The 17,871-nt window shown below is 33.8% G+C and overlaps 1 protein-coding gene across 9 annotated transcripts in view; it reads right to left on the bottom strand.

The window, feature by feature from the left end:
* Positions 1 to 1,282: 1,282 nt before the first annotated feature.
* The window catches only part of LOC118193858 (disks large homolog 1-like), an 816,267-nt gene continuing 799,678 nt past the window's right edge, over positions 1,283 to 17,871 (bottom strand). For all 9 annotated transcript variants that reach the window (XM_085825973.1, XM_085825976.1, XM_085825974.1 and 6 more), the window contains 3 exons: positions 17,024 to 17,133; positions 14,969 to 15,060; positions 1,283 to 2,863 (listed from right to left, as the gene is read on the bottom strand). In XM_085825973.1, coding sequence (XP_085682099.1) covers positions 2,757 to 2,863; positions 14,969 to 15,060; positions 17,024 to 17,133 — 309 coding nt within the window. In that variant the 3' untranslated portion in view covers positions 1,283 to 2,756. The remainder of the gene's footprint in view (positions 2,864 to 14,968; positions 15,061 to 17,023; positions 17,134 to 17,871) is intronic.

Genomic DNA, 17,871 nt, shown 5'->3' with positions numbered 1-17,871 from the left:
AATTCCAAAACTTGCTTGTAAGCATTTCCTCTTCTTATTCAAGGCATAACATGATATTCTGAGCAAAGTCCAACCTTACAAAGCACTTTTCAAATGAGAAATCCACTACACAGCTTTTCTTTTATGCAGTGCTTCGGATGTCGTTTCTCCCTCTTGCATCATCTATATGCACTGAAATACAATCATTTGCATTTCCCAACTTCTTCCTTTGATATGATTTTGACGTTCCTCAGATCACTTGTTTCTGGTGTTGCAATTTTAATGGCCAGCAGATTATTTAATGTGTGTGTGTCGGAAATCTAGGTGGCAAAAATATATGAGGTTTTCTTTGGCTGATTATCTTAAAGGCATAACCAAATGTAAGTGATAACTTTTGAAGGATGTGTTTTATTTTCTAGTTCTAACAGTGCCTCAGACATTTGATATATAGAATAGAAGTCTAATACAGACAGTGTATTCTGCTATGAAAGCATGAATTGAAGAACTGTTTACTGTTTACAGAAAACTTTACTGTTATTGTTTACAGAAGCAGGAACCACAAATGAAAGAAGACTGCAGATTTCAAAGGTAAGGTTTATAGCATACTTGAATGTAAATAATAAATAATGTAAATAAATAGTTTACAAATGTTAAAATTTTAGATAAGGATTATAAAGGGCAGTTAATTCATCACATGGATTTGACATTTAAGAATGAACATGGCTGCAATTTGATTACAGTTCAGACATTTTTAGAGTGAGTAATAAATGAAGTTGAATATAAAAACTTAAGTGATATAGACGCACAATTTGTTTCATTTCAAACTCATTATTTTTAAACTTTAGAATTTTATTTAAAATTAATTAGATGTAGTTGAGATTTTTTTACTATTTAGTTATTAATAGTTTAAAAATGTATAACTTGAATATTTATTTAAATATAACTTAAATATATATAAATATGGATATTTTATACAATTTAAATGTTTATCTAAAGATACTCAGAGTATCTAAGAATATTAAATTTCTATTAGATAAATATTAAAATGTTTATTTAAGAATATTTAATTATATAAAATATAGAATTTTATATAATTTTAACATTTAGTTGTATACAATAGAGAACATTTTGCATAATTTAAATGTTTATCTAAGAATACTTAGAGTGACACTGGGTATTGTCACACAGACTATTTTCCCTGTAGGCCATCAATTATGTACAAGGTAGTTATTTGTGACACTAAAACACTGAAATTCTGCAGTTATTTTTACTTTCTGTAAGTCTATTTAGAATATTGAACAAATTCAAGAAATGAATTTTTATTATATTTTCTATACAAGACCAGCTGCAACAATCGTTCGATAACATCTTTGTTCTAAGAAATGAAAAAACATGAATGAAACAAAAGTTTTTCGTAAATATTCCATAGAATATTTATTTCATAGAGAAGCTTTATATATAGTACAGAAACAAGAGTTTAATGAGCAATAAACACCTCAGTTGGTGGCAAACATCTTGAAATGCTTCACAGCACATTTTTCTGAGCCGATGGCAACCGTCACACAATAAGGCTAAAAAAAATGACGTCATTTACAGACAAGCATGCAATGAATTGAGAATATCAAACTGATACTTTAGCCTACTGGCACAGAAATCGACTTAACGGCTATTAAAAATGGAAAATATTCAAAACGGCGAACGTAACGACAAGATTTTTTAAATTTACACTGTTGCTTCCTTAATTGTATAAGCTGTAAGATATATCTTGTACTTCGAATACTCAGGCGCAGCACGAGGTATCCGAAATATGTCTGGAATCTTAAATATCGATGCCACTATATAGGTACACTTAGTGTTTTATAGGTACACCTCGTCTGGAAATGGGAGAAGGTAATTTTCAGTACAGCATGAAATATTTTTTGTAATAAATGCATTGTTGTAAGCTTGGGATACATTTTAAAGCTATGTCACTACATTGACTGAAAATTACATTGTCTTGTTTTCAATAGTTTGCAAGAAAGGAGTAGTTTTAAAATTACCAGTTATTTTACAGTATGTTTCATGGCCTAAGTATAAATTGGTTGTTTCAGGGTCAATTCTAATAAAATTTAGAACGTTATTGATTGCAGCAACTATAAAATACATTGGTTTTGTGCTTGCATTTTTAATGTGTGTTTGTTAATGTGGAAATGATTTCTTTAAGAGGTAGAATTATAATGAAGCTTTGGGAATAAGGCAATAATTTTTTTCACTTTTTAAGTATGACTCGCAGAATATTTTCTTCCCTTTTGTGTTATTTAACATCCAGATTACCAGAGATATTTCGGTTACAAAATATTTATTTTCAGTTTCACAAAAAAGAAGCTCGAAGGTTATGAAAGGGAACGAACGATGCTCGAAAATGGAACATTGGTTAACGACTTTGTGATAAGAGGTGCAAAATGCAATTCACGATGACAAAAATAGGGAGGATATCAACATAATTATGAATCAAGGAATGCAGTCATATAATCCAGATGGGAAATGCAACTCTTTTTTCGGTCACAAAATTCCTTTTGACTGACGGGATCACATTTCGATGGGCTCTGGCTGTCCGTGGTCGTATCAGAGCGCAGGCCCACGCATAACTGGAATTACATTCTGTTGTAATGTTTTTGGTTAATCCCTTCAAAGAGCTGCAGAAATTTTCTGTACGAGGGCTCTTTGGCTGTGCAATTTACAGAATGGATTTTGTATTCACAAACCATGAGAGACGAGTTGAGTTTTTTGATATACGTTCAGAGTTTTTCTTTTGCTGCGATCCAGATGGTGGGGCCGGACTGGGCCCGGATCACCTCTTTCACTTTCTCGTAGATTTCTTCGGGTGTGTCTCCTTGTACGATAGCTGCAAAAATTATATTAAAATTAATATTAAACATTTTTAAAAATGACTTATTTATACTGTACAAGAAATTTATATTTTCATTCATTAAAATGGTTTTATGACTAGATTTCTTCCATTTATTGCTGTAGTTATCATTTTACAATGCAAGGCCCAAAATAAAAGATAATCCAAAAGTCACCACCGTGAAAATTTAAAAAAATTTAGAGATTCTAAAATGGATTTAATAGCAAGTTATTTCAGTAGGTGACATTCCTATACTGTTACAAATAATACCACTTGAAAATTTAAGTTGCAGTTTATTGTGTTAGCTTTAAAAAATGTTGCTTTGATACAATATGGAGATAAAATTTTTTTTTCAAGAACAAATTCTTGATTAAGCACTACGTTTCAATGCATTTTTACTGAAAGGCTGTTGAAGCATTTATTGAAATTTTAGCCACCCTGATGGACATAGTGGTTAGTGTTGTACTGTCTGTCTACCAGAAGAACAGCTCCTGCTACAGTGTGTGGCAGGTGGAGGTCACTATAGCAACAGGGCTAGTATATTTCAAATAGGGGTGAACCAAGGGTTGCTTTATTGTTATTTTGTTTTTTGGCGACTGTTGGCTGAGGAGAAAAGAGTTATCATCTGTCTTCAAGACAGCCCTATGAAAAATAGGTCAAGATTTGTTTCTAGGGCAACAGACAGCTGCAGACTAACTGGTGAGAGCTTTTCTTATGAAAGACAGACTATCTTTAATTGGGCTCATGATGAAATACCGCAGAAAGTATTGATGTTAGTAAATGTGCAGCATGCATGTTAGTGATGTTGCATCTGTGTACTCAAAATGAACACTGAGCCAGAAGTCTTCTTGAGTGGTTAGGTGGCACGGGAAGAGGAGTTGGGATCCATCTGTGAGGGATTCTCCTGCTAAACTGGTAGAGCTAGGCTAAGCTGTACTGTCACTTATATGGTGCTCAAGACCAATGACAGATGCAGTCTTGTATACCTTGCCACAGCAAAATTTGTGGGCTTGTTCCGCTTGGGACAGACAAGTGAGATAAGTCACAGCAATATTTAAATTTGATTGTAATGCCATATTCCTCAGTCTCTTTGTTGATGATTTCAACATTTTATTCCTATGTAGCTTATCTGAACTCCGAAGAGACAAGCAGCCCTCGTATAAGGTGGAGGTTATTTAACATTAAAATTTTTTATGATAAACGCTTTTTCAAACTCAAGTTATAAAGCAGAAATCATCTTAAAAGCTTCACAAGGCCTCTTTAAGCAGTTCAACTACTTTTCCATAAAGAATGCATTTTGAAGTGATATTCAACTGTAAAAATTCTTTCTACTTGTGAAAAACTAGTCTTTCTTTTATACCAAGCAAGTGACTTTTTAAAGCTAACAGCACATACTGCAACTGAAATTTCAAGTAATATATTACTTGTCATCCACTCAAAAAATTTGTCATTAATATCCATCATGCAATTTCCACAACTTTTGACTTTTTTATGTGTGTAACTTTTGGAAACACTGTGTAATAGATTTGTAGTAGTGAAGAGGTTTGAAGCATTAGAATGAATCTCTTATTAAAATTATTCAGATAAATTAGAAATTAATCATGAAAAAGAGTTTACTTAATGCAGTGTAGTATAAAGATAAAAAAAAAAAAAATTGAAAATGTTTCTTTTTTACAGACATAGAAAAAGGAAGTGAAAAATTCTAGTGACTATCATCAAAGCCACCACCTGAAGATATGTTCTGAAAGGAAAGGTAAGATTTCAAATGTATTATTTATCATTTATATGTTTCTTAAAGGCTGACATTATATTACACAAACACAAATTTATTATTTAGCATTAAAATGTCTTTCACTTTTCTGTTTATGAATGGTTTGTGTGTGGCAAGAGCCATGCTGTTAACTAAATTGCTTTCTGTAATTTAATTTTCTTAAGGCTAGCTTTTTTTAAATTGGTTTCATAATTTAGGCTAATGGCATTTAGAATCTCCTTCATTTTGCATATGTGTACACAAATAAAAATTAAAAATATGTCACGTACATATTATATGCACATAATAGCAAAAATCTATCCCAGTTATGTAAATTTCATTTCAAAAATGTAAATTAAATATATAAAAACTGGAAAAACAAAGTTCTACTCTTTTTCTGAATTATGTAATTGAATATTGTTCATTAGTTTTAAATATTTTGATTTGAGGTTAGGTTATTTGAATATGGCAAAGCACACTAGGGCTATCTGCCTAAAGACAGGGATGCCGTCGTGGAGGATTTTCTAAGGTGTGTGTGAGTATGGCAAAGCCTCGAGGGCTATCTGCCTAAGAGGAGGGATGCCTTCGTGGAGGACTTTCTAAGGGCAACTGGCTCGTATACACGTTACACATGGGGAAAACCACGAAAACGCCCATGCAGCCTGCCCGTTCGCGGGATTCGAACCTCGGACCGAACTACCAGTGTTCAGCGACTTTACCGCTCGGCCGCTGGTGGGCGATTTTCTAAGGGGAAATTGACTTGTGTCCCCATTACTCATAAGAAAAGTATGAAAACCAACCATGCAGCTAGTCTATTTGCCTGGGATTGAATTCAGGTCAAACTACCAGTAATCTAAATCAATCAGCCTCTTAAGGGGACATCTTGGTTTGAGATTTTTTATCATACTGCTTATGATGCAGGCTCTGCTAATAAAGATTTATAATGACAACATGTATGAATCTATACATGTGCTATTCAGAAAAGGATCCAGACTTTTTTTTTTTTTTAATATTGATCTTAAGTTACATAGTTCCAATTTCAAAAAGTTTCTCAAAATAAATTAGATAATTTTATGATATTATTTCAGTACTGAGATACTGCTTTTAAAAATAAAATCAATTTTTTTATTATAGTCTTTGTAGAACGGGACAATACTTGGTACAGTGTTCATTCTGTGCTAGTAAGTTAAAAATGCAGAATTAATAACCATGAATGCTGCTTACAGTTTCATAACCTGATAAAAGAAGATATTTTGTTTAATTAGGTACTTTGTGAGACTTAAGAAAATTTAAATAAAATGTTATTTTTCAGATAATACACTTTTATTACTTTAAGTACCCGAGGATTCTGAGGTCTCTCTTTACTTTATTTAATGTAGCAGTGTTTAATTTTAACAGAGCTGTAGAAATGACTAGTGGCAATTGGATTCGTAGTTTGAAAACAGGTTGGCTGCATGTTGCGTTTTCTCCATTTGTAACATGAATACAAGCTAGTTTCCCTTATGAATGCTTCCATGAAGGTCATATGTAGTTTGCTTATGTAGTTTGTAATGTCCAAATAACCTAATCTGTGCAAAAGATGTTCATATGTGGGAATGGATGAAAACAGGTAACCATGGAGTGTCACATCTGCAGGTGGAGATTTGTAATCTGAGATCAAATACAGTTTACTGAGTAAGTGTAACTTATGTGGTAAGTTTTAAGAAAATTATAGATTTTTGTAAGTAAAATATTGACAGGATATGGATGCTTGCCGAGAGGAATGAGTTGTGTCTTTGTATTCTGATAAGTAAGTTTTTACATTATTTAACAGCTGCATTTTTGGTAAATTCTGTGATGGTGCAAATTTTGAGGTCTTTGTGGATTGCACTATTTTCATTGTACCAAGAATCATTTTTTATCCCTCATCTGGATTTTCTAAAGATTGGTTTTTGCTGAGTGTGATATGTAAATCTTAAAATTGTATAAGATTAACTTCATTTTAAATTTAGATTGAAACTATCTGCTAAAATGTTATATAAGGCAAGGATTCTCAAACTTTTAATTTTGTAACACATAAATAAGAATCAAAAATATGTACCATCATGTACCAACATATGTGTAGAGGGCTTCATTTTGCATTTATTTTAAACATTTATGCAAGTCTTACGAAAAAATTTTGCAGCCAGAAATATTGTACGAAGTAACCAAAAAAAAGTTCTTGCTGTTTCTGATATGACATTGAAAGAGTTAACCCCAACTTAAAAATAGTCTCTAACCTGGTGATAAAGTGTTTAGGATTGGAGTCTGGACATTGACGAGGAGTATAAAAGCACGTTGCATCGGTACTTCAAACATAACTCGCACAGCGACTCATTGAAATGGATGTGTCAAAGGTGCTTGTTCAGAGTTTTTTGCTGTATGATTTTAAAGTGTGCCTGTCAGCAGCAAAATCAAGTTGCCGAATTTACCAGGCATTTGGGGATGATGCCGTTAACGAATGAACCACTAGGCAATGGTTCCAGAAGTTCAGGTCAGGGAATAGTGATGCACCATGCAACAATCAGCCACAAGCACTGGACGATGAGGTCCTGAGAGCAGCCACAGAGAGTGACAGTAGCCAAATACCTGGTGAGCTTGCTGCACATTTTCAGGTATCTGATGAAACGATTAGACTCCATTTGCACTGCATACGAAAGGCCAAGCTGAGCAAGTAGGCACCCCACTCACTGTCCAATGCAAACAACTCGGCATCGCAATGCATCCACATTTGATCGAATACTCACCAGTGATGAAAAGTGGGTCCAGTATGACACACCTAGGCGTTTCAGACATTGGTTGTTACCACAGAACCTTGTGTCTTACACTGCGAGACTTTGTCTCTACCAATGCAAGATCATGCTCTGTATCTAGTGGACTAGTCACCAATTGTTACACTATGAGCTCCTGTCAGTGGGCTAAAGCATCACGGCAGGCCTGTACTTGCAGCATTTGTAACGTGTTTGTCGGACACTGATGCACAAAGATCTAGCATTGGTCAATCGTAAGAGTGTACTCCTCCTCCATGACAATGCGAGGCCGCATGTGGCTCAGGAGACCAGGGACACCATCCAGCGACTGGGTTGGGAGATGCTACCCCATCCACCATACTCCCTAGACCTCGTGCCAACAGACTACTGCCTTTTCCATTCCCTGGACAAGCATCTTTGTGGGGAAATCCTTCAACAATCGGCCAGACATCAAAAAGGCTCTCTCACGGACTTCTTTGCATCCAAGATGCCTGAGTTTTACCGCAGTGGCATTGCATAACTAGCCACTCATCAGTAAAAGGCACTGGATGCTGATGGTGATTACTTTGAAGATTAGCAGTGATTATCATTTTTTATGACTTTTTCTTTCTGACTGTCCAAAATGGCAAGAACGTTTTTGGTTACCTTGTAATATACCATGGTGTGTGGTACTATTAGTTTGAGAAACTTTGATATGAGGTGCAGATTTGTTTTATAATACCAGACAATCAAAATGTCGTGTGCATCAAATTTTGAGGAATTATGGAAGTTCTAAAATTAATATTAACGGCAAACTGCTTCAGTGAATAACATCTGTATAGGGTTACAAGTAATGTATCACTTGAAATTTCAGTTCCAGTTCTTATGCAGTTAGTTAACTTTAAAATCTTTTGTGTAAGACGAGTTCTTCTCAAGCTTAAGGAAATTTTATGATTTAGCATTATTTATAGATATTTAGTTAAATACCGATGCTAGGCATTCTGAAAGATTTAACAAACTAGTGTGCAAACTAACTACAGGGAGTTCCAGCTCTGAATTTTAGCAATGATTTTGAAAATTCAGAATTTTAAGTTTTTATATGTTGCTTGTACAACAAAATGCCATATTGTAAAATAATGATTAATTGTCTTTAATGATTCAAATTTTTAAGAGCAAAATTTGTGAAAGTAACAGGTGATTAAATTAAAAAGTTATGCACTTCAAACTTCTGAAAACTGAAAATTCCAGAAAGGGATATATATATGTATTTTTAAATTAAGAAAACAGATACAAAACTCACAGTACAAGGAATTTAACAATAAAAAGAAAATCTAGACCTGGAGAGAGCAAAGGAAAAAAAAATATATGTATAAAATAAATAGTATTATAATAAAAATACTAAAATATACTATGAATAATTAAACTATATGAATAATTAAACTATGTTAATATTCCTATAAAAGAAAATAAACTAACTTATAATAATACAATAATAATAAAAATGAAATATTTAAAAAAAATACCAATACGAAGAAAAATAACACAGCAACAGTTTACATAGACAACATGTAAAATGATAGTGACACATAAAATCCAATCATATAAATAATAGTGAAAATTCAACGCAAAAGGCCTCGGAACTGCTAGCAAGATCATAGAAGAAATTTGATAATTTAAGGTCTTATCATAAATCTGATTGCGGCGTTATCTTTTTCACAGTCTTTGTTGATGATTCAAGCATCTTATTCTTGACTGAGAAGAGATAGGAGACTAGCTTAAGGAGAACACTTCCAGCTTCACAAAGTGAGGTTATGAAGCAGATTATTGTCATGTTAGGTTCATGAATATTTGGGAAGGTCTCTTTAAATGCGTCAACAACTTTTCTCTAAGAATACTGTCGAAAATAAAACTTAATCATAAAAATTCTTTCTGCTTGATAAAAACTCATCTCTATCTTGCACCACACTCATGTTTTTGAACTTAACAGCATGAACTGCCACTGAAATTTCAAGTGATGTATTACTTGTATAGGGATGTTGGCATATAGAACAAATCTTGTTCATTGGTTAGAAACGAGAAAAAATGAAATCTTGTTTTTTCAGTCAGGCATCCTGCGGCCACACACCACTCGCACGAAGCACTTCAACTTAGAGCAGTCAGAAGTCACTTTTAAAATTTCCGTGATTTGTGGAAACTTGACCTGCACAATTTTTGGATCATCTGGTATTATGAAACAAATTTACATGTTAAATCGAGGTTTCTGCACCAAGACCACTGAATTTATGAAAAATGCAGTTGTTAAATTCAGTAAAAGTGTGGAAAATACAAAAACATACTGTTACGAAACATCCAGCTGCGGTTAAGATAAACTCAAGGCGGGTTTAGGGGTGCCAGAAAATGGCAGGGTTGCATATTTGGTGACAAAATTGGTGCTATTCTGTGGATGGATGGAGAACGTTCTGGAACGAAATCTTACTGGTTTGGCCCAGAATGTTCTCAAAGGCAACCCAAAAGCTGTATAAACACTACTGGTATGCGGAATAGTAATGTCTCATAGTTTATTGAATCCATCGCCAGTCTAGTGTCGAGTTGGTCATTGAGAGTGTACATCATCGAGGCTGTTGAGTCTATCGTCGAGTTCATCACGAGTTGTAGCGGGGAGAGTCTTGAGAGTACATCGAGTTCCGAGAACAACCGAACAGAGTCGGGAGCTGCACTCCGGTGCTTTGCCGCGAAGCTGTCTTCACCATTATAACCTAAAGCCGGTGTTTGTTGCAGTTTTTGGATGACAGTAAACGTGGTTTTTAAGCTGTCCCGAATAATACTGGCTAATAAATTGTGTTTTGAATAATGAAAACATTTTTAAGAATGAAAGCACAATTTATTAGCCAGTATTATTCAGGACAGCTTCAAAAACACGTTTACAGTCGTGGAAAAACTGCGACAAACACCGGCTTCAAGCTATGATGATGAAGAAAGCTTCACGGCAAAACGCCAAAGTACAGCTCCCGACTTGGTTCGGTCGTTCTCGGAACTCGACGTATTCTCGAAACTCTCCACGCTACAACTTGTGGTGCACTCAGTGATACGCTCAACAGCCTCGATGATCAACTGAACTCTAACAACTCCGCCTACCAGTAGGGTTCATATAGCTTTTGGGCTGCCTTCAAGAACATTCTGGACCAAAACGGTATGAATCAGTCTATGGCATATCGTTAATTTTGTCGCCAAATGGGCTCCAAATATTGCAACCTTGCCTTCCCTTGCCATTTTCTAGCAACCCTAAACCTGCCTTGCAGGGAAGCTATCTTACTGCAGCTGCAATCTCATAACAATACGTAACGGAATACAAAGACACATCCATTTCTGGTCAATACTTTATTCGCATAAAAACCTATAATTTTCCTCAGATTACACATCTCCACCTACACATGCATACATTCTAAGGTTGTCCATTTTCATCCATTCCTGTGTACGAGCATCATCTTCACAGGTTAGGTTATTTGGACCTGACAGCATACATGAGATTCTTTAGGAAAGAATTCTTAAGAACAAGTGTATTATATTCACATTCCAGACGGGAAAAGTCACAACAGTGGGATAATGTTGTCCCACTTCTATATACATACCATTGCACAACATGTTTAACAGAGTTGTTGCCCAGCCTGCTAAATTCCTAAATTGAACTAGGCTGGACCAGGCCAGAAGGGAGGGGGACATGTTTCATAATGGTGCCACACCTTTGTCAAAGTCGGCTACTATTTGAAAAAGACAGAAATTTTCATAACTGTACCCCAGCATAAGGGAGCATGCACAGACTGAAGACATAAAGGTGCAAGACCTTTATGCAAGTCTGATTTTTGTTTCAATTAGCCCTTAACCAAGCAGGGAATGAAATAAATCTTTGGCACCTTGATGAAAAATGCCAGTTTGGCATAGGGGTGCCGAGGTTTTCATCAATCAGAACAATTTTCAGGTTGTGCTTGTTGGAAAAGGATGAGGGTATTTTAATAAATTAAATTTTTACTGAAATGTTAAATTACTGTACCACCCATAAGGAGTGAAAGAGATTTATATACATATACAGGGTGAGGATGAATTTACTCCCTAATGAAATCTGTTTATAATTTTTTTAATACTTAACCATTTTTCTTGAAAAAAAAAAAAAAAAAAAAAAAAAAAACATTTTATTCCTTACAGTGTAGGAATTTATTATGTTTCTTTTGTGCTGTTGCAGGTATCGGTGGTAGACCATGGCATAACGTCCAACCTTGCACGAGGGGTCTGAGCTTGCATCTTGGTGCGAAGTATGGGTGTCTACAGAACAAGTGTAAAGATGCTGGTGAAGTGTAAAAGGACATAATGCTTTGGCTCAACAATTACAGTGTGATGTGGCAGAAGCATCCCAAAAGGTGTAGATTCATATGTTATTCAGGACAAAATGAATGCAAAATGGTACCTTGCTATGTTTGAAGACTATGTTCGTGATATTATGTCCATGTGGGCAAATACAATGACCTAATCTTTATAAAAGATGGGGGCCACGCCTCATTTCACACATCCTGTCCGTGCGTGCTTGACTGGAACATTGTGGGCCCCCTGGAATGGCCTGCAAGGAATCCTGACCTGTGGCTTCTTTTTCTCTCGAGATGGATTTAAGAAGTTGTTTATTATGCTAAACAAAAAAACTCTTGATGCATTAGAGAAGCGGATTAACAAATTGTTTGCACATGTATTGCAGGAGTATCTGCAAAAGTCTGACCCAAACATTCCTAAATGTTGAAAGAAAAACTAGTGAATACTGGTGGTGCATATGTGGAGTTTTAGTAATTCATAACACTTCTTACATTGTAAGGAACAAAATGCTTTTGTTTCATGAAAACTGGTTAAATATTGAAAGGTTATAGATAATTTTCAATAGGGAGGTAATTTCCACGCACCATGTGTATGTCTCTGTAAGTATATGTACAATTACTTGATTTTTCTTTTCTTTTTTTTTTTCATCTGGAATGAATATATTTAATAAAAATATCTTATACTAAATCTTCAGTATTCTGTCAATTATTCAAACATTTAATTTAATAGTTTAAATTTCCTACCTGATTTTCTTTGTTATTTTATGTACATGGCGATTTTGCTTGAATTAATAAAAGTAGCTTAGTAAATTGTATTCAAGTACAAGAAAAAGAAGAAAAACAATAAAAAAAAAAAACTATACACTTTTCCACTCCTTATGTGTACAGTAGTTTGTCATTTTGGTTTCGATGAAGTTTAATTTATTGAAATACCCGAGTTCTCTACCGAGACGCACAATCTGAAAAATTGTCCTGATTGATAAAAACTTCAGCACCCTTATGTTAATCCAGCTTTTTCCATCTAGGTGCTGAAGATTTATTTCATCCCCTGCTTAATTATTGATTAGCAACTGAAACAAAAATCAGATTTGCATAAAGTATACTTACACCTTAATGGATATGCCAGATTGGCTGATGATCAGTTTTAAGCAAGAAACTGATATTCAGTTTGTGCATGCTACCCGATACCATGGCGCATTTTGAAGACTTCTGTCTTTTTGAGCAGCAACCAACTTGTGTAAGTGCGGCACCATTCTGAAGTGGTCTCCATGCAGTCAGCCTATTTGTCCTGGTTCGAACCTAGATTGAACTATGAATCCAGCAGTATGTACCTTTGACCACTATTTATCATCACAACTCTGCTAAAATTAAGCATGTTGCTACATTAAATGAAGTAAACAGAGAAATGCGAGTCCCTCCAATACACAAAAAATGAATAAATGAAAAAAAAAGGCCTTAGCCCACATTATCTGAGAATGTTTTATTTAAATGTCTCAGGAAGGTACTACCAAACAAAATATCATCCTTTAGTGAATTATGAAAGTGTAATGAGTAAAACAGCAGTAATTATAATTTTTAAAGTTAGTACCAAGAAATTATTAATCGATCATATCTCGTCAAATTAAGGTTAAGCTTGCATGTTAACTTTTTTTGCATTTAACTTACTAGCAGAAAACTTGACTATATATCTTCGTACTGTACAAAGATCATAATAAAAAGTTTGATTTTATTTTTAAAACTGATATTCTTAATGCTAAAATGTTCTCATACAATTATATACGCTTATTTTGAGAAACTTTTTGCCGTTGGAAACGCATAACTTCTTTTCTGACATGTACACATTCAAATATGTTATTATCGTAAATCTTTATTATAGCGTATCTCATAACCACTATAATAATAGGTTTAAGAAACTGTTTTGAAAGGTAAAGGGAAAAAAAAAAAATACTTTTCATTAGCTTTTAAAGCTTAAATTGCAATTGATATATTGCTTGTAACAGTATTGAGGTGTCATTCTTTGAACCAATGTACCATTAATATCCATTTTTGAAATCAGATGTGAGCAACTTTCAGAGTACATGTTCAGATAAGAATTTATGAAACATATCAAAATTAATAAAGTGAAATTTTTTTTAGGAAAGTAGTATAATTCACTTTTTCTGTTGATAAAATCCGCATAATATTTTCTGATAATTTATTTCTAAGATATCTTTTTGATTGTACTCTCTCCATAACAAAATGATTGTCCAATTTGTATAAGATTAAGAAGATAGAAGTGAGAAGCGTGGTTTCAAATATGTTAGTTTTTATAAAATAGAATTTTAATACTATATATAAATTTATTTTCATTTTTAAGACAGGTTTGGAGAAGAAATGCAGTCTTAAGGTCTAAAAAGAGAAATGTGATTTTACAGAAGCTTTCAAGAAACTTTAAAAATGAAAGACCTAAGCGTTTGGTAAAAAAGCACTTGACCTAAGAACTAATCATTTAATAGTAGCTAGGTAGAAGCACAATCTGTCTGCAAAAAATATTTCTAGGATAAGGCAGTGAGCCAAAATGTTGCTGCTATGACAGAGGAGAACCAGCTAAAAGACATGAAGAAATTTGGAAAAAATCAGGAAGGCCCCGCTTTGCAAACACACTTCATTAAAAAGAATTGGTGCTGCAATGAAAAGGGGTCACTGGCAATGATGCAGAAAATTAAATTTCAATATAAGTTTTTTTTTTTTTTTTTTTTAAAGTACTATAAAACCTGAATTGCACGATAGAAAGTCATGAAAAAGGCAGTGCTTTCATCTTAAAATACACTCCTGAAATTCATTACTTGTACCAAAGAATGCATTAGTGTAGTCCATGAAGCAATAAATAATTTAAAAGATTAAATAACATCTAATATATATATATAATAAAAGTTAAATATATACTTACTACATTCATATAGTTGTATTGTACATAATAAAATATACTTACGCTTTGAAATTGCGATGGAGTAGAGAAAAACATTATATATTTTTTAAAAAATAAGCAGTCATTTTAATATAAATAATTTATACTATTAATATATTAATTATAGTAATTTTATATTTAATATAAATTGCACAATCATTTTGATACAGAGACATATTTTTCCCTTTCTTAAGAATCACACAGGGGATATTACTAAGTTGTTATTAGTTAAAACTGATTATATTGTTATGAAGTCATCTTATACTTATAAGTTATGCAAGTACTAATCTAAAGAAAAATTACCTGTGAAATACTCGGCAAATTCTTGTTCCAATTTTGCAGATCGTTCAAAAGTCTTACGTGCTTGTTCTTCCGTTATCCTTTTGTTCAGCTCCCTGAAATACAGGATGCGTTTTTAGAAAGATAAAAATATTTCATGTGTTTTTAAACTCAAATATTTAAATAGAGGAATACTTTTTCATTTTTTTCCTTAAAAATACCTAAATTTGAATGTAAAGACATTAAATAATATGTAAGAATAGTGTTTTAAGTCATCAGGAAACTTGAATTTAAGAATATTAGTAAAATGTTTACTGAAATACATTTCATATAATTAAAAAAAAAACTGCACAAGTTAAAAAAACTTCTGAAAAATGATAGATTTAATATGTAAATTATAAATGTACAATAATTTGAACAGTTCTCAAAATTAAAAAAAGGGGATAGACAGCCAAATCTAAAAAGGAAAATAGAAATGATAAAAGAATAGAATAATATAACTAACTATAAATGAAATAGTATTGGCATCAAATAAATTGTATGATTAAAACTAGATCTTTTTTTAAGCATAGAGGGGATGGGACATTGAATCAATGTATTTTATAAATATTTTTCGCTCATTTATTTTCTGTAAAGTGATTCTCCATTTTCAAATAAAATATTTATGATTATATTACATGCACTATCTTCATAGGGAATTGAAACATTCTAATAAACATAAATTCATGTTTAAATGTACAGGGTCAATACAAATGATTCACCAGGCTTTGAAACCCTATGATTTCCAAGTTATGGACACACACATGAATTCATGGTATTCATGTAATAAAAGAAAATATATTTTCATATTTGCATTTACAAACTTTTATGTGACTCAGCATGTATCAGATATGAATTTCATTTTAAAAATGAAGAGTTTGCAACAAAATGTTTTGTCTTACTCTGCAAAGTCGGTTTGAAGACAGTGTAAAGTTGGTGTCTTAATGGACACCAGACTGAGATTCACTCTATCTTGGTGATACCATACTCACATTGTCTTGGTGGATACCAAGGTGTACCATTTCGCAGACAATATGTTTAGTCTCTCTTTTCTCCATTTTCACACATACACTCTGATAGGTACATGTTATCTTGATACCTTTGTAGGTATTTTCTCTAATGAAAGATGGTAATTTCATATTGCAGGAAGATGAGGCTGTTCCTCAATGATAGGAAAGGTATATTGCTACCTGAGACAAACATTCCTGGCAACATGGAAAAAATGAAATGTTTACAACAGAAAATGTTTTAGAATACACAAAGTGCTTATCCATTGTTATTGTGAAACATAGCTTTCGAAAACAATGTGATATAAATCCACAAAAACACTATAGCATTAATAATATTCAGTTAAGAGAGTGCCGCCCAACTGGTATAATGGTTATCATCACTGACTGCCGTGCCGAAGGGCCCGGGTTCGAGTCCCGGAGAAGGCATGGATGTTTGTAAATGTATAGTGCTGGTGCGGGCATGGGGGCACTAAATATGCGGCGAGTTAAAAGTCCTCTTGAAAGGTTAGTGATGGGAAAAGAGGGGTAGGAGACCCTCAGACCTGTACCACCCTGGGGTGCTCTTCATCAAAATTGGGGGCAGAATCGAGCTAAATCGCACCGTCACCTGTAAGGTGCTCAAAGCTGTTGCCAACGACAGGCGCAATCTTGTGCACCTTGGCACGAGGAATTTCCTTCGCTTGGGCTGACTATAGGTCAGACAAGTGAGCATTAGTCAACAACAACGAACAGTTGAGAGAGTATGGACACTTCAAAGACACTGGTTTCTACCACAGAATAAAATGATTGAACAGATGGCAATCTAGGTCCATCAGGTGACCTTATGGATCCTTTAGGAATTTGCTAAACATTCTGTTATATGTTCCAGTGCAAACAACAGTACACGATTTCCAAGACCGCTTAAAAAATACTTGTTTATACTTCCTGTATTACACAGTGCTAATTTTTACATTTGCATGTAGCATTCTGAACCTCAATAAATCATTTGTAGTAACCCTGTGTAGTAGACTAAATAAAAGAGTATACTTACATGATTGATTCTACGGACTTTGGCTTTATGAATATAGCTATGGGATGTAAATTTGCCATCTGGAGTCGCTTTATGGCATTTCCACTTACATCTAAAATACAATGTTTGCCCTAAAGGGGGGAAAAAGGGTACATGAAACAAACGTTTGGCTTTTATATTTTAAACAGACTGACATTTGCCTAGAAACACTTCTGTGCCAAGGAATGTTTCTAACAAGGATCTTTGCTAGAAACATAATTTAGAAACCTGAATAAATGCTAAATAATAACAAATAACCATTATTGGTTCACCATACTTGTAGCTGGTGTCACAGGCTTTATGGTTGTGGAAGCTCCATGGTGCTGTGCTGTAATTTTTATACGTCGAGATGTTGTGTATTTAATTTTTTGCTTAAAATGCTGCAGTGCCAAGCGTATCAGGCCCAGTATTAGGTTTTTGCTGCTCACTGTGTTTGTGGCCGATATGGGTCCTAAATTCTGATGCTTGGTGCTTTCCTTAATTGTAAAAATTTTCCCAACCCTAAATTTTGGGGCACGATGTTTCTCTGAATTCTAAAAATATGACTTTCCTCAATTCTGCTGCACAGTACCACAATGCTGGTTACACCAGCTTCTGTTTTGTTATCTTGCTTTATGCCTTATATGATAATCAGAGGTTTCACTTTGAAGAAACACATGATTTAGTTCTAAATTTAAAGGGTTTAAGATAATTTACTTATAGCATTTATGGCTGTAAAAAGGAATCAGCTGACATTTATAAGGGTTGTTTGATAAGTGGACTTGGCATGTGATTTTGGTAGATGTAGAACTAAGAAAAAAAACCACTTGTGTTTATTGATATGCTAGATT

The sequence above is a fragment of the Stegodyphus dumicola genome, chromosome 10 (genome assembly GCF_044657685.1).
Source record: "Stegodyphus dumicola isolate Sdum_Otavi_A_Nest chromosome 10, ASM4465768v1".
NCBI classification, from domain to species: Eukaryota; Metazoa; Arthropoda; class Arachnida; order Araneae; family Eresidae; genus Stegodyphus; species Stegodyphus dumicola.
The sequence above is the reverse complement of the archived record's forward strand: the minus strand, read 5'-3'. Positions and strand labels throughout refer to the sequence as shown.